The 27,099-nt window shown below is 49.6% G+C and overlaps 1 protein-coding gene across 9 annotated transcripts in view; it reads left to right on the top strand.

Annotated features, from left to right (window-relative positions):
- The window catches only part of shroom2a (shroom family member 2a), a 299,172-nt gene that overhangs the window by 240,769 nt on the left and 31,304 nt on the right, over positions 1-27,099 (top strand). For all 9 annotated transcript variants that reach the window (XM_086006382.1, XM_086006375.1, XM_086006374.1 and 6 more), the window contains 2 exons: positions 764-3,473; positions 13,267-13,367. In XM_086006382.1, coding sequence (XP_085862508.1) covers positions 764-3,473; positions 13,267-13,367 — 2,811 coding nt within the window. The remainder of the gene's footprint in view (positions 1-763; positions 3,474-13,266; positions 13,368-27,099) is intronic.

Raw genomic sequence — 27,099 nt, 5'->3', positions numbered from 1 at the left:
TATGTGTTAGAGCCCCCGCAATCTCCTCCTTTTCCTCACACAGCAGCCTGGGATACATTTCATCCGGGCCTGGGGATTTATCCATTTTTAGGCCAGCTAAAACCGCCAATACCTCCTCCCTCTCGATGTTAATATGTTCGAGCATATCACAGTCCCCCCGCCCTATTTCTATGTCTACATCGTCCTTCTCCATAGTGAAAACAGATGCAAAAAATTCATTTAGAACCCCTCCTACATCTTCCGGCTCCACACACACATTGCCACTTTTGTCCCTAATGGGCCCTATTTTTTCCCTAGTTATCCTCTTACCCTTAATATACTTATAAAACATCTTCGGATTTTCCTTTATTTTGCTCGCCAGTGTTATTTCATGGCCCCTCCTTGATCTCCTAATTTCTTTTTTAAGTATCCCCCTGCACTTTTTGTACTCCTCTAGGGCTTCCTCCGTCTTTAGCAAAAGAACCAGAGGCGATATGCGGAGAAATGTTTTCACGCAGCGAGTTGTTTTGATCTGGAATGCGTTGCCTGAAAAGGCGGCGGCAGCAGATTCAATAGTAACTTTCAAAAGGGAATTGGATAAATACTGGAAAAGGAAAAAACATTTCAGGACTATGGGGAAAGAGCAGGGGAGTGGGACTAATTGGAAAGCTGTTTCAAAGAGGGCCAAATGGCCTCCTGTGCTGATTGATTCTATGTCTGTTATGTGCACAGCGAGAATATAGCCGTGCCTCAATCCCTATCTTCCATTTTCCTTTCTCTCCAGTTCCTCATCGAATGACCTCTCGAACACATGGGACCAGACTGACCTGCATCGCATTTCCGACCAGTTCAGCTCTCTGGGAAGCATGGACAGCCTCGACCAGCCCCCGCCCATCTACCAGCATGGCAGGCTGTCCCCCGCCAAGTCCAGCAACAGCATGGACCACATCTCCCAGCACAACAAGCGGGATTCTGCCTACAGCTCGTTCTCCACCAGTTCTAGCACACCGGACTATACTCTGTCGTCCTCCAAGAGCGACAATTCATCCTCCACCGAGAACATGCTGAACAGGATGACCCACTGGGAGGCCGGGAGGCCTGGCAGTGGGCGGCACGGTCAGAGTGTGACCGAGCAGGGCGGCCCAGAGGAGAAACAGGGACACCTGGTCCCCACCATGGCAAATGAGGATGGACCGAGCCCACGGCCAGATGACCAGCCTGGCTCCAGGCACTACGGCTCCAGCAGAGCAAGCTTCGGGCCCGTGTGGCACGTTCCGGAGAAGAGGATTGCCGCCGATAGCCGCGTCCCCAGGAGGGTCTCCCCTCCCCCGCCCCCTCCTGTCCGCAGCGACAGCTTCGCCGCCACCAAGGTCCACGAGAAGGCACACGCCGGCGGCCTGACTGACGGGAGTGGGCCCTCTCGCCACCCAGCCTCGAGTAAGCCTCAGCTCCGAGGAGACTGGGCCTCGGAGGTGACCGAGCGCGAGCAAAGGCTGGCAGGCGAGGGCGGGAGGCCAAACCCGCCCAGCTCACTGTTTGCGAGTGATGTTTCTCCCCCGGCCTTGTTGGACAATAGCAAGCAGCCTAACGCGAGCAAGCTGCAGTACTCCCTGTCCAGCACGGATGTCCGCTTCGCGCAGGCCTCGTGCTCTTCCTGTCACCAACGGCAGTACAGCGACGAAAGCACCTTCTACCCCGGTGACAAGGCCTTCAAGGCACCAAGCTCGGCATTTTATCAGGAGCCGCCATCGGAGAACTCTCAGCATTATGATCAGACCCAAGCCAGGCCAACGATAACAACCCCTGTGGCTCCTGCCAGGCTGGAGAACTCGCCGACCCCGGACCACACCGGGCCCAACAGATACTACTGCATTACTTCCAGGCAGCCCAGCCAAGTGGCCGCGCGACCATCACGGGTCAAGCTGGATTGCTGGGACACTCATAAAGGAGCTAGCTACCCGTCCGGCCCAGCTCCCGGCATCAATGTCACGGCCCCCGGCCTGGCCCCCAGGCCCCCCAGGTACCACCCCTCACCCCCCGAGGTTAACGGCAACAACGGGCTCGGCCGGGTGGAAGGGGGCAGAGCGAGGACCTGTGTCCCGGGAGACGTGGCGCAGAAGCTCGACGAGGAAGAAAGGGGAGGTCAAAGGGGAAGTGGCGGCCCCGTCTTCGGGCCGGATCACGGCGCCTACCCATCCGGACAACCGCCCGGTTACTCCGACGGAGGCCGAGGCCAGGCCCGGGAGCCCTGCTGGCTGGGCACAGAGGGCGGCGTGATCTGCCCCGACAAGACACCGATGCTTCACTCCCTGGCGCAGGAAAGCAGGAGTCTTCAGGCCAGCCGGGCTGATGGGCCTTGCCGGCCGCCATTGTCCGACCTCAACCTGCCGGTCAAGCAGCAGCGTCGGGGCGACCGCTTTGCCACGGCCCTGCGGAATGAGATCCAGATGAAGCGAGCCCAGCTGCAGAAAAGCAAAAGCGCCGCCACCTTAATGGGCGCTTTGGAGGTGGAAGAAGCGGTGGGCGGCTGCCAGGACGAGTCAACGGCCAATTCCACCTCCTCTTCCGAAGGTTCCTTTTCCACTTCCTACAAGGATGACTTGAAGGAGGCTCAGGCCCGGGTCCTGAGGGCCACCTCCTTCAAGCGGAGAGACCTGGGGCCTGTGGTTACACCACGCCAACTGACATCGCCCGACCGCTACACACCCGCTTACGCCACACCTGCCCTGGCTCTCGCTCCCAAGGATGGGCCTCCGCCGTCGTTGCCTGGTGACCCCAGGGCACCAGCGCGAGCTACCGGTTACCACATCGCCCGCGTCGGTGGCAGGAAGAGGCTGACGGCGGAGCAAAAGCTGCGGTCCTACTCCGAGCCGGACAAGATGAACGAGGTGGGTGTGCCCGACGATGCTCGGCCCCCTCAGCCGGGCAAGGCGCCCCCGAACTCCTTTGCCGACCGGCGGCAGTTCTTCGAGGTTGGCAGCAAGACTGGCCACCCCGCTGGGGCCTACAGCAGACCACCGCCGAAGCAGGGCCCCCGGCCCACATTTGGAGAGGCGCAGTGGAGGCCGCACGGGAAGACCAGCTGTGCCGAAGCAGAGGACCGTAATTCAGAGGCCGAAGGCCGAGCCCGCACCGCCTCGCTGGGCGTCGAGAGCGCGGTGGCACCCAGTCCCCGCAGGGCACCTGACCCGGGCGGGAGTTGGCCGCAAAGGAACGCCGTGGCCCGTCCGAGCGGCCTCCCTGAGTGGCCCACCCACAGCGGGTATCCTGGTGACCAAGCCTCTGGCGGGCATGAGGCAGAACCACAGCGGCTGGGCACTTTTGCGGAATACCAAGCGACGTGGAGAGAGCAGAGGAAGTTCTCGGAGGCCAGAAGTTCCGGAAGGTATCATTCTGCGGACAATATCCTCGACCAGAGCTTCCAGGAGCCTGTAAAACCACAGTACGTACACGAGAGATCCAGGTCCTCGCCTTCCACTGACTTCTATGCCCAGGTAAGCCAATTTTCCCTACCTGAGCTTCTTGATTGTTGCTTCGAATTTTTTCTGAAGTAAAGTTTGTTTGTCCAACATCGCAACTCCCAGAGCGAGTGAAGCACTGCACTCATGCGCAGTGGCGATCTTTTCATGTCGCTGTTACTCTGAGGATTCCCACGATGCAGCAGAATCCGGCTCCGCCACACGACGGAGGGACGGTTTTACAGCAGCCGATTGGGAAAGCAACGGTGCTTGGGACCAGTTGTCGTAAAGTTGCCGCTTGCAAACTTGCGCCTATGTTTCCAAGGGCCAGGCAAGGACCCCACAGGCCAGTGACTGAACCAAACAACACCTGAGCAATGGGGTAGGAAGAGTGTAACATCTGGGTCGCCAGTTGGGAGGCTGAGGGGCTGGTTCCTGTACTGGCAGCAGATTAACCCACAGGTTATATAGAATTACATAGAATGTACAGCACAAAAACAGGCCATTTGGGCCAACTGGTCTATGCCAGTGTTCATGCTCCACACGAACTCCCTTCCACCCTTGTTCATCTCACCCTATCAACATAACCTTCTATTTCTTCCTCCCTCATGTATTTATCTAGCTTCCCCTTAAATGCATCTATGCCAATCGCCTCAATTACTGCATGTTGGTAGCAAGTTCCACATTCTCTGCTGAATTCCCTATTGGATTTATTAGCGATTATCTTATATTTATGGGCCCTAGTTTTGGACTCCCCCACAAGTGGAAACATCTTCTCTACGTCTACCCTATGAAACCCCTTCATAATTTTAAAGATCTCTATCAGGTCGCTCCTCAGCCTTCTCTTTTCTAGACAACAGAGCCCCAGCCTATTCAGCCATTCCTGATGAGTGTAACCTCTCAGTTGCCAGACAAGGTGATCTCCGATGGTGGTAGTCGCATTGCTGCAGCGGGTTACTCCACGGCCAGAGACCTTGGGGAAACCCACTTCTGTTGGCAGCAGTAGATTGGACATCAAGGCCTATGTAATATTTTTAGGAGCCACAGAGGGGGGCAGCAAAGTGTTTGGGCTGGGTCTGGTTGTGCAGCGCTCCTTGTACTGGACCAGCAACTCCGCGTGAGTTCAAATCCCACCGTGGCAAGTTGTGAACTTGGATTTTGATTTTGTAATTTGTGGTCTGGCACTGGAAAAAATGACCTGTGAAAGCTGAACAGATCGCCGTTTAAAAAAAAAAAAACCCAACTGGTTCGCCAATAGCCCCCGCACGTGACTCCAGCCCAACACTGTGGTTGTGCATTAAATGCCCTCTGAGGTGGCCACTTGGTTGTCAGGGCAACCAGGGGTGCATGAGGGTATTTTTCAACGTAACTGGTGAAGCATAAAACCGGGGTCATGGGTCACGTGCCCCTTAGAATCTGCCGGATTTTCCCTTCCCTTTGGAATCAGTCAGGTGGTTCCTAGAACAGATGCTTGAGCCTCAATGGCAGTTTTACTTTCCAGCGCTAAGTTGAAAGATTACCCCCGGGATCTTTTTTGTACTGTTTTACTAAGCGCAATAGATTCACAAGAAACTTGTGACTTATCAGAAACTATAATAGCGAGGATCATTTGTATTGTCCTTGCCCATGTAAGGATTCACTCGAATTACACCGGGGCTAAAAGGGTTAAGTTATGAGGCCAAATTGCATAGTCGAGGTTTGTTTTCCCTTTATTATAGAAGATTAAGGGGTGATCTAGTTGTGGTGTTTAAGATAATTAAAGGAGTTGATCGGGTAGATAGAGAGAAACTATTTCCTCTGATGGGGGGAGTCCAGAACAAGGGGGCATAACCTTAAAATTAGAGCCAGGCCGTTCAGGGGTGATGTCAGGAAACACTTCTTCACACAAAGGGTGGTGGAAATCTGGAACTCTCCCCTAAAAAGCTGATGAGGCTAGGGGTCAATGGAAAATTTCAAAACTGAGATTGATCGATTTTTGTTAAGTAAAGGTTATTAATGGATAAGGAACCAAGGCGGGTAAACGGAGTTAAGATACAGATCAGTCATAATCTAATGGAATGTCCTGTTCCTATGCTCCTGTGTAATCTTGTCTACACATTATTACAGCACCAAGACTGTACTTGGCCCTTTTCACAAATGCAAGTTTACAGGGTAAGGAATGCAAATAAGGAGCATTATTGGATGGCTCATGTTTACCCACCTTGAGGTTTTCTTTGGAATGATTGTACGCTTGTGCAAGTACTTGAAACAGCTTCGCACAGTCAAGTCTTTGTCACACTGAGAGCCTGCCTTAGTCTCACACAGTATATTCCCCACTAAACCAGAGTGTACAGACCGGCCCCGCCCATCACTGCCGCTAATTTGAAGCAATTTCTTTGTTCAGCTCCGGGACAGCGTGTTTACTCACTCTCTGGGTGTGGGCCGCGCTGGCAAGGGCAGCCTTTATTGCCCATCCCTAGTTGACCTGAGAAGGTGGCGGTGGGCCGCCTCCTTCTTGAACCTTGAACATACATACTGTGGCAACAAGAGCAGGTCAGAGGCTGGGTATTCTCTGGCGAGTGTCTCACCTGCTGACTCCCCAAAGCCTTTCCACCATCTACAAGGTACATGTCAGGAGTGTGATGGAATACTCTCCACTTGCCTGGATGAGTGCAGCTCCAACAATACTCAAGAAGCTCGACACCATCCAGGACAAAGCAGCTCGCTTGATTGGCACCGCATCCACCACTTTAAACATTCACTCCCTCCACCACCGGCGCACCATGGCTGCAGTGTGTACCACATACAAGTTGTACTGCAGCAACTCGCCAAGGCTTCTTCGGCAGCACCTCCCAAACCCATGACCTCTTCCACCTAGAAGGACAAGGGCAGCAGGCGCATGGGAACACCATCACTTCCAAGTTCCCCTCCAAGTCACACACCATCCTGACTTAGAAGTATATCGCCAATCCTTCATCGTTGCTGGGTCAAAATCCTGGAACTCCCTCCCCAACAGCACTGTGGAAGTACCTTCACCACACAGACTGCAGCAGTTCAAGAAGGCGGCTCACCACCACCTTCTCAGGGGCAACTAGGGATGGGCAATAAATGCTGGCCTTGCCAGCGACGCCCAGATCCCATAAGCAAATTTTAAAAAAAGAAGCGATGTCAGTGTGATACAACTGAGTCAGAGGGCAGTCAAGGATCAACCACATTGGTGTGGGACTGGAGTCACCTATAGACCAGACTGGGTAAGGGCGGCAGATTTCCTTCCCCAAAGGACATTTAGTGAACTAGTTGGGTTTTAGGAACACAGGAACCGGAGTAGGCCATTGAGCCCCTCAAGCCTGTTCCACCATTCATTGAGATCATGGCTGATCTGCGACCTAACTCCATATACCCGCCTTTGGCCCATACCCCTTAATACCTTTGGTTAACAAAAAGCTATCAATCTCCAACTTAAAATTAATAATTGAGCTAGCATCAGTTGCCATTTACGGATGAGAGTTCCAAACTTCTACCACCCTTTGTGTGTAGAAGTGTTTCCTAATTTCACTCTTGAAAGGTCTGGCTCTAATTTTTAGACTATGTCCCCTAGTCCTAGAATCCCCAACCAGCGGAAATAGTTTCTCTCTATCTACCTTATCTGTTCCCCTTAATATCCTGAAAACTTAGATCATAGAAAAAAAAATAGGAGCAGAAGTAGACCGTTTGGCCCTTCGAGCCTGCTCCGCCATTCAATATGATCATGGTTGATCCTCTATCTCAATACCATATTCCTGCTCTCTCCCCATACCCCTTGATGCCTTTTGTGTCTAGAAATCTATCTATCGCCTTCTTAAATATATTCAGTGACTTGGCCTCCACAGCCTTCTGTGGTAGAGAATTCCACAGGTTCACCACCCTCTGAGTGAAGAAATTTCTCCTCCTCTCAGTCCTAAATGTCCTACCCCGTATCCTGAGACTGTGACCCCTCGTTCTAGACCCCCCAGCCAGGGGAAACATCCTCCCTGCATCCAGTCTGTCTAGCCCTGTCAGAATTTTATACCTTTCAATGAGATCCCCTCTCATTCTTCTAAACTCTAGTGAATACAGGCCTAGTCGACCCAATCTCTCCTCATACGACAGTCTGGCCATCCCAGGAATCAGTCTGGTGAACCTTTGCTGCACTCCCTCTATGGCAAGTATATCCTTTCTTAGGTAAGGAGACCAAAACTGCACACAGTACTCCAGGTGTGGTCTCACCAAGGCCCTGTATAACTGTAGTAAGACATCCTTGCTCCTGTACTCAAATCCTCTTGCAATGAAGGCCAACATACCATTTGCCTTCCTAACTGCTTGCGGCACCTGCATGTTTGCTTTCAGTGACTGGTGTACAAGGACACCCAGGTCCCTTTGTACGTCAACATTTCCCAATCTATCACTATTTACATAATACTCTACCTTTCTGTTTTTCCTACTGAAGTGGATAACTTCACATTTATCCATGTTATACTGCATCTGCCATGTATTTGCCCACTCACTCAACTTGTCTAAATCACCTTGAAGCCTCTTTGCATCCTCCTCACAACTCACAATCCCACCTAGTTTTGTGTCATCAGCAAACTTGGAAATATTACATTTGGTTCCCTCATCCAAATCATCGATATCATCGATCAGATAGATCACCCATTAACCTTCTAAATTCTAAGGAATACAACCCTAATTTGTGTAATCTCTCCTTGTAATTTAACCCGTGAAGTCCGGGTATGATTCTGGTAAACCTACGCTGCACTCCCTCCAGGGCCAATATATCCTTCCTAAGGTGTGGTGCCCAGAACTGCTCACAGTACTCCAGGTGTGGTCTAACCAGAGCTTTGTATAGCTGTGGTATAACTTCTATCCCCTTGTATTCTAGTCCTCTAGATATAAAGGCCAGCATTCCAATAGCCTTTTTGATTATTTTTACAACAATCTGATGGTTTCATGGTCACTTTTACTCATACCAGATTTTTATTTCCAGATATTTTTTAAACTGAATTCAGTTTCTCAAACTGTCATGGTGGGATTTGAACGCACGTTCTTTGTGTTATTACTAGTCCAGTAACAGAACCTCTGAACACCCAGAGGTGTGAGTTTGCGCTGGGGTAAAATTTCAGAAATGCTCGCTCAGTTTGTTTCTCCCCCTCCCCCCGCCCACCAAACAACCTCTCACCGCCACCTCTCTTCTAGGAATGCCCACCTTGAAGAAGTTCTGCCCTTCTCTCCGACGGGATTTCCGTTTGTCTCTTCAACCTTGTTCATCTTCATTGCTTTCAGTTTCCCTTCTCCTGTTTGATCACAGTATGTTCTTTCAATTCCTTCCTTCCCCCTGTCTCTGCACCTGCTTAATATCTGTTACATCGCCAGCTTTTTCCAGTTCTGATGAAGGGTCCCAGACCTGAAACGTTAACTCTGTTTCTCTCTCCACGGATGCTGCCTGGCCTGCTGAGTTCATCCAGCGTTTTCTGTTGTTACCTCTCACTCCTCCCTGCACCCCCCCCCCAGCTTCCCGCTCCCCTCTTCCCCCTCCCCTCACCCTGTGGTGACCCAGCTGTTACACATTTCCTATTACATTGCTCACATGTAGTTAGTCACTGATTTCAGGGGGAAAGAAATTGTATCACACCATAATTAGGGTCCTCTGATCAAAACTCCCACCACCCGTGTAAGCAACCTCCGTTCCCATCAGTAAGCGTGACTCTGCTGGTGTGTACTGTGGCAGGTATGTTGTGGCTTTCATTGATGCTGTTAACCTGGGCATACCCACATGAACACAAGGGGATTGGTCGTTCCCGGCCCTGTCGAGGTAAGGCACCATTCCCGTTTGTGCAAGTGCTACAGGAAACTTTTTTTTATCCGGCACGGACGGGACCGACGTGGTGCCAGTTCATCAAAAATTCCGGATAACCGAGTGCTATAGTAAAAGATAGAGAGAGCTGACAGCTCCGTATAAAGCAACAAACCCTGTTGCTTAGCAACAACTGTAGAACAATGGCCTCAAGTTCCAAGCGTCTCTGTAGCTTAGCAACAGCTGCAGCCACACCCTTGCACAGCACAGATGGAAGAAGGCAAAAAAATATGAAGTAAAACCTACTCCTGAATTTTGCTGGTTAACCAAGATTTCCGGTTATTTAGGTGCCGGTAAATTGAAAGTTTCCTGTAATTCTTATTTTGTGTTGATGTAGTAAAAATGTCCGGGGAACAGAGTCATGGCAGTGACGTAGCACGCTGGGGTCGCCAACTCTCTTGGATTGTCCTGGAGTCGTCAGGCATTAGAGATGAATCTCCGGGACTCTGCTTCAAACAACTTGGGCGAGAAATCATAGGGCCATTCAAAAAATAAATTGGGTGCTTTTTTTCATTTTCTTTGTACATATTAGTTGTAAAAATATTGGAGATGGGGAAATAAAGGCTGTTGGACTCACAGTCAAGAATCGGCCAATCTGGTAACGAGAGTCTCTTCGCTTTCCAATTGGCCAGGGAAGGCGGGGCGTCACAAGAATGGACCAATGGCAAGAGTGGGGGGGGCTGACGGTGCGAGGCGGGAGGTCATGTGACAAAACCTCCAGGAATACAGCCAACCAGAGTTGGCGACCCGAGCCCTCGGGAAGCTCCGAACGGAGACCCAGGAATATCCCGAGGGAAGGTTGTGGGGTCGAGTTACTTCCGAGTCACTGTTGCCTATTCCTCAGTGACGGTGACTGGGGAGCTAAGATGTCCAATCCAAGATTCTGGCTGAGGCAGTGCGTGGCCACGGCGAGACCTCCGACCTTTGTCCCGCCAGACTGAGAATCGCAGTCAAGCTGCTTCTGTTCATGGTTGGGGTCAAAAAACAAGAAAATCTCAGTGCAGAGGTCGCACGGGACAACTGAGTGCAACAGGCTCAGCTGTGGTTAAGCCCGAGATTCTGGTCAACCCCGGAGAGTCTGTGAGCAAGTGGCAGTCCCTGTAGATTTTGATTTGCTCAAAATCTGTTAAGAAGCATTTTTAGGGATGGTGCTTTGGAGGAAATCCACCTTGTAAATATTGTGGAAAGGCCCCTTCCTCATATTGTGAACTTGAATTCAATATGCCTGGTAATTTGTGGATTGGCACCAGAATAATTGTTGTAAAAAAAAACCCAACTGGTTCACTAATGTTCTTCAAGGGAGAGGACCCACCAGCCCTACCCGTCTAGTTTACTCCTGACTCCATCCCCACACTATGGGGGGAATTTTAACCTAAAGAGGTGGGTTTGGAGCATGAGGATAGTTAAATTGTAAAAAATGCGATTCCTGGCCTGATCCCACCTCCAACCCGCCCACTTCCAGTTTTAGCAGGGGCGGGGCGGGTGACCAACCCGCTCCCAGGGCGCGGAACGGCAATTTAAATATTATAATGAGGCTGGAAGCCTCTTTTTTTAACCTCCATTTTGTTTCGAACTGCATGTGGACGAGTTTCACACAATTCGTGAAACCTGGCAGTTAAAGCAAGATAGGGACTGCTGGATCCAGGAGGTAAGTAGCTTTATACCTAGCTCCTGGATCCAGAGTCCCTGCTTAACCCACCCCCTGCGATCGGAGATCCCCCACAAGGCCTCCGATCGCCTTCCCAGACCTCCTATTGTCCCCCCACCTCCACAATCCCAGGCCTCCTACCCGCCCCCCAACGGTGATACTGAGGCCAACCACGATCTTCCGGTGGCCGGCTTCAATCTTCTCTCTCCACCCCCCATATCTGCCCGACCTCCCCCTCCGATCCTTTTAATGGCACGGCCCGATTCCCGATCGCTGGCTGACCCTCCCTGGTGATCCTTTCCCCAGCCCCGATCCCCTGTCCTCTCTTAACCCCCACCCGCCGCCCCGCACCGCCCCGATCGTCTGCCTGGTCCCCGGTCCTCTCTTCCCTTCCCCCCCCCCCCCCCCCCCCCCCGCCGCCTGCTAATCCATTGCCCGGCCCCCAGTCCTCTCTGCCCCCCTACCCCCCGCCCCGAGATCCATCACCACGCCTGGCCCTCATGCGAACCCTCCCTCTCCGCTCTATGCAGCCAGCCAGCCTCTCAAACTGGGAAACCGAGGCCTTGCATGTAAATCAGGCCCTGCCATTAAAGTTGGCAGGGTCTGCGGGAAACCCGGCCTCTCGGGTTTCCTGACCGCTTCGGAGTCCCGCCTTCCTCCAGAAAATTCCAGCCTATGTGGTTGACACCTAACTTCCTCTTGTGGGCCTTAGCGATGCCTCCCGGGACCAATAGGGATGGGCAATGAATGTGGCCTTGCACAATAACGCCTGCTTCCTCGAGAGCAATTTTAGTTGAAAAAACACCATAAAGATCAGGAAAGTCCCAGTCTCGCTCCCTGGCCTGTGCTGAACCTAGGGGTGCTACATTTGTTTTAAGCATTCCTGGTCTGAGGAGGGGATGGGGAAAAAAATCCCTCCTGATACCTGTCCAGTGACCTCTGCTGGAAAAATATACTTGGGAATGTTGGGTGAGGACAGGCTGTGGGAGTTGGCCGCGATGGACCATGTGGTTGAATAGCCTGCCAGCAATCATTCTCCAGTTTCACACAAGAAGATCTGGGTGAGGTACTGAAGTGTGGCACTCGCCTCCCCCTCCTCCTCCCCTCCCCAAATGGTGTTGTGGTCCAACCTGACATGCCTTTTCATGAGAGGAGGGTCAGCTTCGGAAATTGGAGGGCAGGGAAACAGCCTGGTCTTAACTGCAATGCCACTGGACCAAGTTGACGCGTGTTTTAACCAGCTTCTGTTATTTGGAGTTCTTTTCCCTTACCTTAGCGCAGTGTATCCCTCAGTGTGTCCAGGTTGGTCTCCTCACCTGGTGCAGGACACGGACTGCTAGACTGTCACCCATCCATTCCACGAGTGCTTGACGGGGTTGGGTGGGGGGGCGTGCGGAGGAATGGGCACAAGCCATCTTTGTCACATCCCCTCTCTTCGATTTGATTGAAGTTTTCAAGATATTAAGGGAACTGATAAGGTAGATCGAGAGAAACTATTTCCACTGGTTGGGAGTCTAGGACTAGGGGACATAGACTAAGAATTAGTCAGGCCTTTCAGGAGTGCAGTTTGGAAACACTTCTACATGCAAAGGGTGGTAGAAGCTTGGAACTCTCTTCCGCAAACTGCAGTTGATGCTGGGTCAATTGTTAATTTTAAATCTGAGATTGATAGATTTTTGTTAACCAAAGTAAGGGATATGGGGCAAAGGCGGGTGGATGGAGTTAGGTCACAGTTCAGCCATGATCTCATTGAATGGCGGAACAGGCTTGAGGGGCTCAATGGCCTACTCTTGTCCCTATGTTCCCTCCCCAAACTAAGCATGGCGGTGAAATTGGTATTGGGTGGGAGCGCAAAACAAAGTCAATGGAAAAGGAAATCGGGCGGGGCGTAAGATGACCTGTCGCCATGCTTTGTCCTCCCGTCCAAGGCCAATTTCACCCCTCCTGTAAATCCAGCGGCACAACCAAAGCACTGGCTGCTCTCTGCCAATATCTGCAGGCAAGTTTACGTGCGAGGCTCAGACCTCAGCCCTACAATCATCTTGAGTATAGGGAAACCAAACTGGATTGAGAAGGGATAAGTACAGGGTGAATAAGAGCAAAACAGGGCGGCTGGTGAATTGTACAGGAAGCCAAGGCTGCACAGCTAGCAATCTCTTGCTGCTCCTCACCCCGCCACCCTCACCCATCCCAACAGCACCCCACGGCCAAGACCTCTGCAGTTTAACAGGGTTTGGTTTCAAAATGAGCTGCTTCGCATTGGGTGAAATACAGCTTACAGACACCAAATAATAGGCTATCAACAGCAATTTCCTGTTTTAACTACGCTGCAGGATGTTCCCATTGAAGTGAGAAGACATCCAGAAGGTTTCCTGAAGGAGATGGAGTGTTCAGCTCCCGAAGCTGGAGGAAGAAGGACAAGTCCGCCTGTAAGGTGGGTAATAAAGGGCACTAGGAGGTGGTGGTATCTCGCGTGTAGCCATCACTTACCTGTGGTTCCCTGAGCTGTTGTTGGAGTCACTTCTTGTGGCTGTATTTTAATGAGCGTGGAAAGCTGAATTTTCACTTGTGGGAAGGGCGGTTTCTGGGGGTAATCAGGATATTTAGCAGATCCTGCACTGGGATTACAAGCTCCTGCACTTCCAACGAGAGAAGCCTTCATATTTTTAATACGTGCCATTGCTCGAGCTCTACAGCAGTCGCCTAGCTCAGTGGAGACCCTGTGTGAGGGCTCGTTAACTCACCAGCTCATCTGGAATGTCAGCCCTTGATATCAATTTGAGGTTTTCTAGCTAGCACAAAATTAGAGCCAGGCCTTTTAGCAGGGAAATCAAGAAAGACTTTTTCACACAAATGGGCAGTGGAAATCTGAAACTCTCTTCCCCCAAAAGGCTGTGGATGCCGGGGGTCAATTGGAACTTTCAAGACTGAGAGCGGTAGATTTTTTTTGGGGGGGGGGGGTAAGAGTATCGAGGGATACGGAGCAAAGGCGGGTAAACGGAGTTGAGGTGCAGATCAGCCGTGATCTCGTTGAATGGCGGAGCAGGCACGCGGGGCTTAAGGCCTACTCCTGTTCCTGTATTCCTGTTGAGAATTCTCACTCACTCCACAGCATTGGCTGCAGAAACATTCAAACATCATGGAAACTTTCCGTGTACTGAGTCTATGAAACAGCTGAGAGCGTTATTTTCCTTCTGTGGATGTTTTATCTCCACTGCAGTAATTCAGCATTGTTAGAGGGATGGACCAATAGACCAATATTCCCTCCTTAACCTTGCTTGACGTTTTTATATAAGTTCTGATGCTACTGCCATTTTGTGCACCTCCAGTGGGAAACCATGTTCTCTGGGAGCGCGGGTCGAACTTTGAGGGGTGAGACGTTATGGCAATAGATTTGGATCTGCTTGGAGACCGGTTACCAGTGGTGTCCCGCAGGGATTGGTGTTGGGACCATTGCTATTTACTATTTTCTTCCATGACCTAAATGAAGGTGTCGGGGGAATGATCCACAAGTTTGTGGACAATACCAAGATATGTGCGAGAGTTAGGACTGTAGGCGGTGCTCAACTGCTGCAGGCAGATCTTGGATGTGCTGGGTGACTGGACCTGTGACTGGCAAATGATGCTTAACTTAGAAAAGTGCCATGTTATGGACATGGGCAGGTGAAATGCTCAATATATGTACACCCTACAAAGAAAAGAATTAAAGCCAGTGGTGAAAGAAAGCGATCTGGGTCTTTTAATGCATCTAAAGGTGATTGATTCATGCTGTGAAACTTTAGCTGAAGAAAACCGGTGTATTCACAGGACAATTCACTACAAAATAAGCAGACCACTTTGACCTTGTACAAGACCTTGGTTAGGCCTCAGTTATAACACTGTGTCCAGGTTGGTCTCCTCACCTGGTGGAGGATATTAAGGCTTTGGAAAGGGTGCAGGGGAGGGTCAGAAGGTTAATTCCCAGTTTAAAACACCTTAGTTATCCAGATGTGTACCACCTACACGATGCACTGCAGCAACTCTCCAAGGCTTCTTCGGACAAGGGCAGCAGGCGCAGGGGAACACCACCGCCTGCAAGTTCCCCGCCAAGTCACACACCATCCTGACTTAGGAGTATATCACCGATCCTTCATCATCGCTGGGTCAAAATCCTGGCACTCCCTACCTAACAGCCACCTTCTCAAGGGCAATTAGGGATGGGCAATAAATGCTGGCCTTGCCAACGATGCCCACATCCCATGAAAGAATTTAAAAAAAGATAGGAACAAAGAAAAGTTTAGAGAAGTGGTGATTTGCTCAAGGTTTATAAGATGATGAAGGAACTAGACTGTATTTGTGTAGATCAATTATTTCAATTGAATAGGTTAGGGAGGACCAGTGGTCACAATCTCAAATTGTACAAGGCCAGATCTAGGTTAGATGTCAGGAGGCGGTTCTTTTCCCAGAGAATAGCGGACCTGTGGAACAGGCTGCCGGCTCGTGCGGTGAACTCCGATTCGCTGAATTCCTTCAAGTGAGAGCTGGACCTGTTTCTGGCTGGGGTGGAGATCACCTCGTACAAGAGGTAGGAACTGTACAACGTTAATCAGGGCCAGAGTGGTCATCTCGACTAGTTATGATCATCTAAGGGGGTTGGAGAAGAATTTCCCAGATTTTTTTTCTCCAAATTGGCCTGGGTTTTTAATCTGGTTTTTCACCTTTCCCAGGAGGTCACATGGACCGGATGGGGTGGGAAGTGTCTGTTTTGTGATGCATGGGGCATCACAACTGTGTGGGACAGGTTGGCTGGACCAATAGGTCGTTTTTTCGTATGTTCATAGGCACTCTCTCCGACCCACACTTGCTGCGAGCGCAGAATCCCTCGATCCCCTTTCCTCTCCTCCTGCTCCCTCTGCGTTAGCGCACAGGAATAGAAAGGTGGTGCACATTTTAATTCTACCGTAAGAATTCAGCATTACAGATTAAAGGGAAAATATTTCGAAGGCATCGAGAGAACATGTTTTCAAAGCAGCAAAATGCTTGCACTGAAAGGGTTAAATGTAGCTGAGCTCTCTGAAGGGATACAGCTCCTGGAGGGCGTGGTTGGAACTACAGTTGTCAGCCACTTGTTTGCAGGGAGTGTTTTTCTTTGGCACCGAGGCATCTGCGTGCGACTGGTTTTTGAAGTATTTTGGCTGTTCGACAGGCGTTTTACGATAAATATTTTGGGACTCTACCATTTTGTGAAGGTACCATGGCTGACTCCTTGTCATAGCGTATTTATTAGTGTTGGAGTGGCTAACGGGGTGACATTGGTCTTGATCGATGGTGCGAGACGGGCAATGGCGAATCGGCTGTCAGTGGACAAGATAATCAGGCGGGGTGTAAAACCGGCGGCTGATTTGCTGTCACCCGGTTCTTCGTTACAGTTTCACACGCTACATGTACAATCAACAGCCCTGGAAAGATGAGGCGACATTTACACCTCATTCAATCCAGTAATTTTGGTGGAACTGGTTACCTTTCATATAGTCAACAAAAAAAAACCCCATCAACTGATACCACCAAGGTTTCAGCCTGGGTAACACTCTCGCCTCTGAGTCAGAAGGTTTTGGGTTCAAGTCCCACTCCACAAAAAGCTAGGCTGACACTCCAGTGCAGTGCTGAGGGAGTGCTGCACTGTCGGAGGTGCCGTCTTTTGGATAAGACTTTAAGCCGAGGCTGCCGTCTGCTCTCTCAGATGGACGTAAAAGATCCCAAGCCACTATTTCAAATAAGAGCAAGGGGTGTCCTGGCCAATATTTATCCCTCCACCAACATCACTAAAGCAGATTATCTGGTCATTATCACATTGTGGTTTGTGGGACCTTGCTGTGCGCAAATTGGCTGCCACGTTTCCTACATTACAACAGTGACTACACTTCAAAAGTACTTCATTGGCTGTCGAGCACTTTGGGATGTTTTGAGGTCATGCAAGGTGCTATAGAAATGCAAGTTCATTTGTTCTTTCATGTAAGATTAGTCCAGGCCAGTGTGTGTCCATTGAAAAGGTCATTTACACACACAAACTGTTACTTTTGCAAGAACTCAGTAATACAGCACGGTGACCTCTGGCACAATATGAGGCAAACAATAATTAAAACTGCTTTGTTTTATTGGAACAACTACTTGCATTTATATAGCAGATTAACGTAATAAAACGTCCCAAGGTGCTTCACATGACACCGAGCCAAAGACAGATATTGGGACAGGTGGCCAAAGGTGTAACGTCCGTGTGTAATTGAGACACGGACTGCAGAAGTTGGTTATAACAGGTGTTTGCTGAATGGAGACAAAACTGGAACTACTGTACTATACAAAGTTACTACACAGGCTTATATACAGGGGTGGTCACTACTGCTACTGCAGTATACAGGGGCTGCAGAATATAGTTCCTTCTTCAAGGTACATACACTACAATTCCTCCCCTTTTAGCTAACCAGTACATAACATTCGATTAATAATTAAATAACATATTTACAATTACAGTTGCTATATACATTAGCTGAAGTTAATCAATTATAAATTCAGTCTTTGAGGAGGCTTCCTGATTCTGTCCGGATAACGCCTCTTTGGGGTATCAGGTTCTTCTGGCAAAGTTGATTCGGGATCAACGTCGTTGTTTGGTTCGTCTGCTTCCAATATCACCGATTCTGAGGTAGATGCAATTGGTACTTCGGTTTCATCACCAGGTGTATAGGATCGTGGTGTAGATTTGACGTTTTCCAGTGACTCTAGAATCTGGTCAGCATGGCGTCTTACAATGCTCTCTCCAACGTCCACGGTATACATTAGAGGTCCTTGCCGTGTGTAGATCGTTCCTGGCTGCCATTTCTCTGTGCGGTAGTCCCGGGCCAAAACTGGTTGACCTATCTTGAAACTCCTGGTTGGCCTTTCATTCATATTCTGAAACTGCCTGTTCTCCACATCTCTTCTGATGTTTGGCTTAACCAAATCCAAGCGGCATCTTAGTCTTTGATTGAAGAACATCATGGCTGGAGTTTGGTTGGTAACCGCATATGTCGCATTCCGGTAGGCAAACAAGAAGTTATCCACCTTGTGTTGTAGGGGTATGTCTTCATTACACATTGCCTTGATAGCCTTCTTGAATGTTTGAACGAACCTCTCAGCCAATCCATTGGTGGCTGGATGATATGGGGCGGATGTGCAATGCTTAACACCATTGTTCTTTAAGAACCTCCGGAACTCTTAAGACACAAACTGTGGTCCATTGTCGGAGCAAATCTGTTCAGGCAGTCCATTTCTGGCGAAAATGGTTCGTAAGACTGTGATAGTTTTTTCTGCGGTGGTTGAGGACATTTTTATTACCTCTGGCCACTTTGAATGTGCATCCACCGCAATTAAAAACATCGAGTCCATAAATGGACCAGCAAAATCAATGTGCACCCTTTGCCATGGAGATGAGGGCCACTCCCATGGATGTAGAGGGGCTTGTGGTGGGGCGTTTTGGACCTTCTGGCATCCTGTACAGCTCTTGGTCATCTCTTCGATTTCTCTATCGATTCCCGGCCACCACACAAACGCTCTGGCTAAGTTCTTCATTTTTACCCCTCCCAGATGACCCTCATGAAGCTCATTGAGCACTCTATCCTTCAATTTGGGTGGAATTACTACTCTGGATCCACACATCAAGGTTCCTCGGCACACTGACAGCTGTTCTCTTCTCAGCGAGAATGCTGGCAACAGTGGTTCGCCATGTGCTGGCCATCCCTTCACCGTTAAATCATAGACCCTGGAGAGTGTCGCGTCATTTCGTGTTTCCTTTTCTATGTTTGCATTCGTCACAGGTAGACATTCGACTATGGTCGAGTGGAATATCTCCACAGGATCCACTGCAGGTGCTTCTTCCACCGTCGGCAACGGTAGGTGCGACAATCCATCAGCATTCCCATGCTGTTTAGTTCCTTTGTACTCAATGTCATATTGGTGTGCCCCTAGGAAAAGGGAACACCTCTGTAGCCATTGTGCTGTCATTATCGGGATGCCCTTCTTAGGGTTGAAAATGGAGACAAGAGGTTGATGATCAATTAGTAGAGTAAATTTCTGTCCGTGCAGGTAGTGATTGAACTTATTCACCCCCCACACCAGGCTGAGGGCCTCTCTGTCAATCTGGGCGTAGTTACGCTCGGCTGCAGTTAACGAGTGTGACGCAAAAGCTATCGGCCTCTCTGAACCAGCAAGGGATTTATGTGACAGTACCGCTCCAACGCCGTAGGGAGACGCATCACACGCCAGTCTTATCGGTAGTGATGGGTTGTAGTGAGCCAATACTTCTCTTGAAGTGATCAGGCCTTTACACTTCTGAAAGGCCTGCTCACATTCATCGCTCCATTTCCATGCTACTCCAGTTTGTAGCAGGGCGTTCAGTGGGTGCAGAATTGTGGACAAATTCGGCAAAAACTTATGGTAGTAATTCACCAATCCGAGGAATGACCTCAGTTGCGACACATTTCCAGGCGCTGGAGCCTTAACTACCGCTTCAATTTTGTCAGGCGACTTATGTAACCCCTCTTCATCAATCACGTGGCCACAATACGATATTTGTTTCTTTAAAAACTCGCACTTGGGGCGATTGGCTCGTAGCCCATGTTCTCTTAGTCTAGTGAGCACCTGCTCTAGGTTGGCAAGGTGTTCACTGTCATTTTCACCCGTCACTAGGATGTCGTCCAAGTAACACTGAATCCCCGGAATCCCTTGCAGGACTTGTTCCATCGCTCTTTGCCATATAGCCGGAGCTGATGCAACTCCGAATACCAGTCGATTATACTGGTAAAGACCTTTGTGAGTGTTTATCGTGAGATACTTGCTAGAGGATTCTTCAACCTCCATCTGCAAATATGCTTGCGCTAGGTCAATTTTTGTAAAACGTTTCCCTCCAGATAGTGAGGCGAAAATATCTTCTATCCTCGGAAGAGAATACTGTACTGTGTGAAGGACTGGGTTCACAGTCACCTTGAAGTCCCCACAGATGCAAACCTTCCTTGGCTCCTCAGACTTATTGTTTAACGTTTTCTTCATGACAGGAACGATGGGTGTCGCCCACTCGCTCCAGTCTACCTTAGTTAACATGCCTGCATTCTCCAGCTCTGCCTCGACAGCTGGGCGAATTGCATACGGTACCGGTCTTGCTTTGAAAAACTTGGGAATTGCATTCTCTTCTATTTTTATCGAGGCGGTTACGCCTTTAAGAGTTCCCAGTCCTTGTTGAAATACCTCTTCAGCGTTAGCCAAGATTTTTGACAATCGTCCAGGTGTGACGTCGTCATCCTTTTTACCAGCCACCGAATGGAGTGCCAGTCTAAACTTATCTTTCTGATCCATTCACGTCCCAATGACGGTGGTCCACCATCTTGCAGTATGTACAGATACAATTTCTGTATTTCCTTGCCGTTGTATTCGACAGGCACCCTTATTTTCCCTCTGGGGTATACTTTCTGCCCCGTATATGTCTTCAAGACAATGGATGTGTCTTTCAAGGGTATGTGTGAGAATAGCCGCTCGTAGTCTCGTCGATTCATGACGGTCAGGGCTGATCCTGTATCCAATTCCATTTTGACTTGGGACCCTGCTATCGTGAGGGTGACCCAAATGGTTCGGTGATCCTCTTTTGTGATTACGTTGTGTAGTTTGAGACAGCTTAGTCTCTTGTTCCCGGATTCACTATCGCTCTTCTGGTCTTCAGAACTACTGTCCGTCATCTTTTGTACTTTCCTGTACTTTTCCTTAGTAGCCTTTTTGTTGTTGTTAGTCTTCTTCCCGGACCTGCAAACTCGTGCAATGTGTCCCATCTTTCCGCATTGCCTGCATGTTTTGTCCTTGGACCAGCAGTCCTTCTGGTCATGGGTTGTTCTGCCGCAGCGATAACATTTTTCAAATCCCCGTGTCATTTCATGGGTGCCGTATTCCTGTGGCTTTTGCTGTATTTCCACAGCTCCCCTTGCTGCTGCTTCGTACGATACTGTCACGCTGAAAGCCTTATCTAGCGTCAGCTCTTTCTCTGAGAGTAACCTCTTCTGGGTTCCTTCACTCAGGAGTCCACAGACAAATTTGTCCCGTAGGGTATCTGCCAGTCCGGCTCCGAACTGGCAGTGCTTTGATAGCTTGCATAGTTCCGTAAGGTAATCAGCATTGCTCTCATCTTTATGCTGATTTCTCTTGTGGAATTTAAATCTTTCTGCTATCAGCAGCGGTGTAGGATTTAGGTGTTCCTGTAGGATATCAACAATTTCGTTAAAACTCTTCGCCATCGGTTTGACTGGAGTGATCAGGTTCCGCAATGGGCCGTACGTTCTTGCGCCCATTAAGTTTAGTAGTACCGATGCCTTTTTCTCATCGGCTACTTCATTTGCCTTGCAATATACTTCGACTCTTTCCACATACGTGGTCCAGTCTTCTATTGCATTATCGAAGGCAGTGATATTGCCAGTCTTCGGCATCTTGGAGATCTAAGATGGCACCTCCCGCGCTTTGCCTTCTTCCCCGATTGAACAAAATGGCGCCTCCCGCGCTTTGCCGCCTTCCCCGCTGGATTAAGATGGCGCCTCCCGCGCTTTCTGTCTTTTCCGCTGCTGCTAGCGCTGTTGCTGGCGTTTTTATGCCTTGATGGCGACGCCCTATGGTCTTCGCGCAATTCCCCCCCGCACTGCTGCCAACGCCGCTCTCCGCGGTCCCCGTGGCAAACTGCAGCTCCTCGCGGCTTTCTGCGCTTCTAATTTATTTTATTTTAATTACTGTTCCCGTCGTCAGAGCAGACCCTATGGGACACTTTCCTCCCTCTTCTCGGGTCTGTACACTGCCCGGCTTCGTAGCACCGGCCGCGCCCTGTGTGCTCCACCCTCTCTCTCTCTCTCTCTCTCCTCTTCCCGACAACGCTGCTCGGCCCCGTTGAAAAGCCACCCGATCGAGCTCTAGCCCGCCGCAGCCCAGGAAGGATCAGTGTACTACCTGCCACCAGCCCGATTAGCTGGAACACCATAGACTGGATAACCAAGCCCAGCTCTCGACAGCCTCTCCTGCAAATCTTCGAATTCGATGAATCAGAGGGCGGTTGCCCACGGTCGACGCCCGTTTCTTCTGTTTGTTTTTTTTTTCTTTTTGGATTTCTTCCTTCTGGCCTCGACCTCTAACAACTTCGCTTCAGGGATGGATCCCCGTGAGGTGGTGCAGAACTGTAGGTAAGTTCGGATCTGTTCGTCGCCAGTGTAACGTCCGTGTGTAATTGAGACACGGACTGCAGAAGTTGGTTATAACAGGTGTTTACTGAATGGAGACAAAACTGGAACTACTATACAAAGTTACTAAATAGGCTTATATACAGGGGTGGTCACTACTGGTACTGCAGTAGACAGGGGCTGCAGAATATAGTTCCTTCTTCAAGGTACATACACTACAAAAGGCTTGGTCAAAGAGGTCGGTTTTAAGGAGCGTTTTGAAGGGGGAAAGAAAGGTGGAGAGGTTTGGGGAGGGAATTGCAGAGCTTGTGGCCGAGACGGCTGAAGGCACGGCCACCAATGGTGGGGTGAAGAAAATCGGGGATGCACAAGAGAAAAGGAACAAAACTGATTTGATGGCCTCACCCGAAATGACTGAGGCACATCTACGTAGGATATACGGCACAGAAAGAGGCCATTTGGCCCAACCAGTCCATGCCGGCGTTTATGCTCCACTCGAGCCTCCTCCCGTCTTTCCTCATCTAAATCTATCAGCATAACCCTCTATTCCCTTTTCCCTCATATGCTTGTCTAGCCTCCCCTTAAATGCATCTATACTATTCGCTTCAACCACTCCCTGTGGTAGCGAGTTCCACATTCTCACCACTCTTTGGGTAAAGAAGTTTCTTCTGAATTCCCTATTGGATTTGTTGGTGACCATCTTATATTAATGGCCTTAATGCTCTTCCCCACAAGTGGAAACATTCTCTCTGTATCTACTCTAACAAAACCTTTCATAATTTTAAAGGCCTCTATTAAGTTACCCCTCAGCCGACTTTTCAAGAGAAAAGAGACCCAGCCTATTCATCTTTTCCTGATCTGTATACCCTCACATTTCTGGTATCATCCTTGTAAATCTTCTCTGCACCCTCTCCAGTGCCTCTATATCCTTTTTATAGTATGGCGACGAGAACTGTGCGCAGTACTCCAAGTGTGGTCTAACCAAAGTTCGATACAGGTTTAGCATAACTTCCCTACTTTTCAACTCTATACCTCTAGAAATAAACCCTAGAACTGCTTTCACATAACTCGTGATGATTTGTGTTCGGGTCTCTAGCCTTGTCGCTGTGAACAGTAAAGCAGTCAGGCAACGGGCTGTGTGTGTGGGAAAACGGGGCCTGGAGTTGGTGTGCAGCAACAGTGAGGCCTATTAACAACAGATGCCAAAGGAGAAGAATACACCTACAGCAGCATTTTTCTTGCTGGTGTGGCACAATCATTTCTTTATAACTGTGGAATCTGTGTAAACAGCACTGCTGAGTTGCAGCTGTAATCACAAAAGCCTGCTATCTGTATGGGCTAAGCCATCCCATAGTGTAGTAGTAACGCAGTGGAAATCCAGTCCTGTTGCAGTAGAAACCCGTGATTATCGAGTGGTCAACGTTTACCCTTCATGTGCTATGCTTCCTTTGCACACGACGGTTTGCGGGCCTGTTCCCATCGCCTCAGAAACACGGTGACCTTTCACCCGAAGCTGGTTGACTGTGCAAGATGGCTGCCGCACCTCAGGAATTTCAGGCTCGCAATTGAGAAACTCTTCAGGAGAATCTCCAGGTTGTGAGGCTAAGAGTTTTATATATGATGCTTGTTTGAAACTCTCAGTGGACCCTGGGCTAGAGAGAAAAAAACAGTTCCCGCTGCTAATTGGCATCCTGGGGTGGGGGCAATAGGTACTTGAAAGGCTTTGCTCTAGTGAGGAGTCCATACTTTCAGGAAAGAAGGGGAAGGGAGAAGTAATGAAGGTGGACGATGACTTATGTTTGAGCAGCGAGTGCTGATGACATCGCTAGTTAGTCACGAGAGCAGGAAGCCATGAATCACATACCCAGGACCACATGCAGCTGGCTGATGAGGTGATGTTGGTGCGGCTCAGACAGGGCATCAGCTCCTTCAATGTTGCGAGCATCAGCTCCTGGCTGGGGTGACCTCACACGTCAAAACAAGGTCGGCTCCTTCAGATGCTTGAGTGGGCCTCCTGGCACGGAGCGTACAAGGCACTGGGAGGACCATGGGAATCGTAGCTGGGCATCCAGAGGACCTGCAAGAGCAGCTGGCTGCCCCGAAAGTGCCACCAATTCACACCCATCCTCCGTGATAAGCAGGTGGGGCTGCTACTAATCCTTTCATTGATTGGGCATTGGAGGCCAGTGAGATGCATCAAACCGAGACCGGTCCAGTTAAAGACACAGGGCCAAATGGAAGGCAAACGTTTTCTTTTTTTTTGGCAGGTTGTCCACCCGGCAGTGTACCGGGTGGTACGCTGGCTCAGAGCACCATGGGTGTAACAGGTGGGCATTGTCATGTGCCAGGGGAACGGAGCACTGATCAGGCCTCAGGCTACAGCACCCCCTAATGTGGGGAGGCGGCACCCACTGGCCATCCACACCAGGGGCCACCGAGCATCACGCCATTGCCGCCATAACATTTCTCATTGTCCCACATTAAACAAGATCTTAGTGTTCCGATTTAGGATCCAGCACCGACTGAGAGCAGACCTTTCCAAACAGCCAAGCCACAGAGTTCAAACAGGAGGAACCAGCGGAGCGAGGGGTTGTAGGGCCGGTTTTGTGGGGCTCTGCTCCTGGCGCAGCGCCTCACAGGGGCGGGATGGGGTAGTAAAATCGGGCGAGTAGGCCCGAGGTAGGAACCGTGCTGCATTTTGCAGCAAAGACCTTGTCATGGGCTGTGGGAGCATCGTGAGAGGCTTAGAAATGATGCTAACGAGAAGCTCACTGGAATTCATGTGTTTTGGGTTGATTCTGCCTCCCTTCCCAACCACCATGTTTTCTAGGTATTGGTTGGACTTTGGGCATCAACATGTCAGCACACCGCATTTGCCTTGATACGGAAAAAAGAGAGAGAGGTACTTACTTGGAAAGTAAAAGAGAGAGGGGTACATACTTGGGACGTAAAGGGGAGAGGGATACTTACATCAGGTTGGGCTGTGGTGGTTTCCACAGTCGAATAGCCTGAACACACACACACACACACTCTCTCTCTCTACTTTTGCACACAAAGAATGGCCACTTGGGTGAGGTACAGGAGGCCACGTCAGCACCTCTGGATGAGAAGCAATGTTCCCACTAATTCTTTTTTGGGTGCGCTGTCCCTTTAATGGGTTGCGCGGCCCATTCCAATTTGAAAAGCCGGCCCCGGGCCGCACGGAACCTGCGGACAAGGGAACATTGGTGAGAAGGGGCGATAATTGTACCGGGGGTGGAGGAGGCAAACAATAAGTTCACTGAAACTATTTTCTTTAAAGTTAAATACAGTAAATTGCGGCGACTGTCGAAGTGAGCAACAGCGGAGCTCCCAGCGAGACTGCAGCTGATCCGGACACCATGTTCGGAGCTGAGTGGACACTCTGCTATAGCCAAAACGCAGCATGACATTTCGTTTCCCCGTGGCCCCGTGTTAACCTGCAATGGTGGTTTTGTGCTGGTGTAAACCACAACAACAACAACATCTGTGGAGAGAGAAACAGAGTTAACGTTTCAGGTCAATGTGAAGGGTCATCGACCTGAAACGCTAACTCTGTGTCTCTCTCCACAGATGCTGCCTGACCCGCGGTGCTGAGTATTTCCAGCATTTTCTGTTTTTATTCCCTAATTTTTGAGCGGGTGGGGGGGAAATCAGGAAAAACTAGGCATTGTCGGAGTGCCAAGGAGGTCTAAAGCTCATTCGCTTGGCCGAAGGTGTGTCGGTTATCAGAATACAAGATAAACTGGAAAGTAATAAAGCTACCGCAATAAATGAGTAACTCATTCCCGCCAGTTGCTTGTATTATTTTACAGCCTCGATTCGGCCTACTTTACATTCACTTTAGGTACTAACTGTATCTATTCATACAATTTAGAATCTGTTTTTTATCTTTTAATAAGTATCATACTGGAAAATCACAGGTAGCAAAACAAAAGCCAGCCTGAATATTCACAGAATATTCGGCCCATTGTGCCTGTGCCGGCTCTTTGAAAGAGCTGTCCAATTAGTCCCACTCCCTGCTCTTTCCCCACAGCCCTGCAAATGTTACCTTTTTGACTATTTATCCAATTCCCTTTTGAAAGTTACTATTGAATCTGTTTCCACCGCCCTTTCAGGCAGTGCATTCCAGATCACAACAACTCACTGCTTAAATATATTTCTCCTCATCTCCCCTCTGGTTCTTTTGCCAATTATCTTAAATCTGTGTCCTCTGGTTACCGACCCTCCTGCCAGTGGAAACAGTTTCTCCTTATCTACTCAGTCAAAACCCCTCAGGATTTTGAACACCTCGATTAAATCTCACCTCAACCTCCTCTGCTCTAAGGAGAACAATCCCAGTGCTGATAGTTGGTACAATTCCAAATAGTGTCATCAAGCATAACCTATAACAGTAGAGGGGGGAAAAAACAATTGTGAGAATATAAACCACAAAGAGGCTTTTCAGTTTTAATGTGCACATTTTCTTTGAAAGCATTTGTGAAACTTTTTGATGGGGAAGTCTTTCCTCAGCCAGACTGAAGCTTTGGGCTGTCTCAACCCTCCGACCGGGTGAGGTCAGGACTGCCAGCGATGTAATATGCAGGCTCAGCCAATCAGCTGCGTGGCATGGGTGGGGCAGGGAGGGAGCGGGGTAAAGAGAGGAGTGTGAGTGGAACGTCTATGGGATTGTCACTTGAATATGAATCATCGCAGCAAAGGCAGCCTGCTGTGGGAAGCATGTAGTGTGAGCTTGTTTGCCTGAAACTGGGTGTTTTAAAAGTAGTTGAGTTGTGAAGAGGGTCCTCTTCATTTAAACTTCAAAGAAAGAGAGAGAGTAGCAGCATCTCGAGCTGATGGTGCAGTCTCTAACAGACTGAGGTAAGTTTTCTGTAGAAGTAATGAAGGAACTTGTGTGAAGCAGTGTGTGTAAGGTTTTCAAATGCCCCTTGCTGTTTT

The sequence above is a fragment of the Somniosus microcephalus genome, chromosome 14 (assembly GCF_052327205.1).
Source record: "Somniosus microcephalus isolate GS21.2 chromosome 14, FLI_Smic_1.0, whole genome shotgun sequence".
Classification (NCBI taxonomy): domain Eukaryota; kingdom Metazoa; phylum Chordata; class Chondrichthyes; order Squaliformes; family Somniosidae; genus Somniosus; species Somniosus microcephalus.
This window is presented reverse-complemented; position numbering and strand designations above follow the sequence as displayed.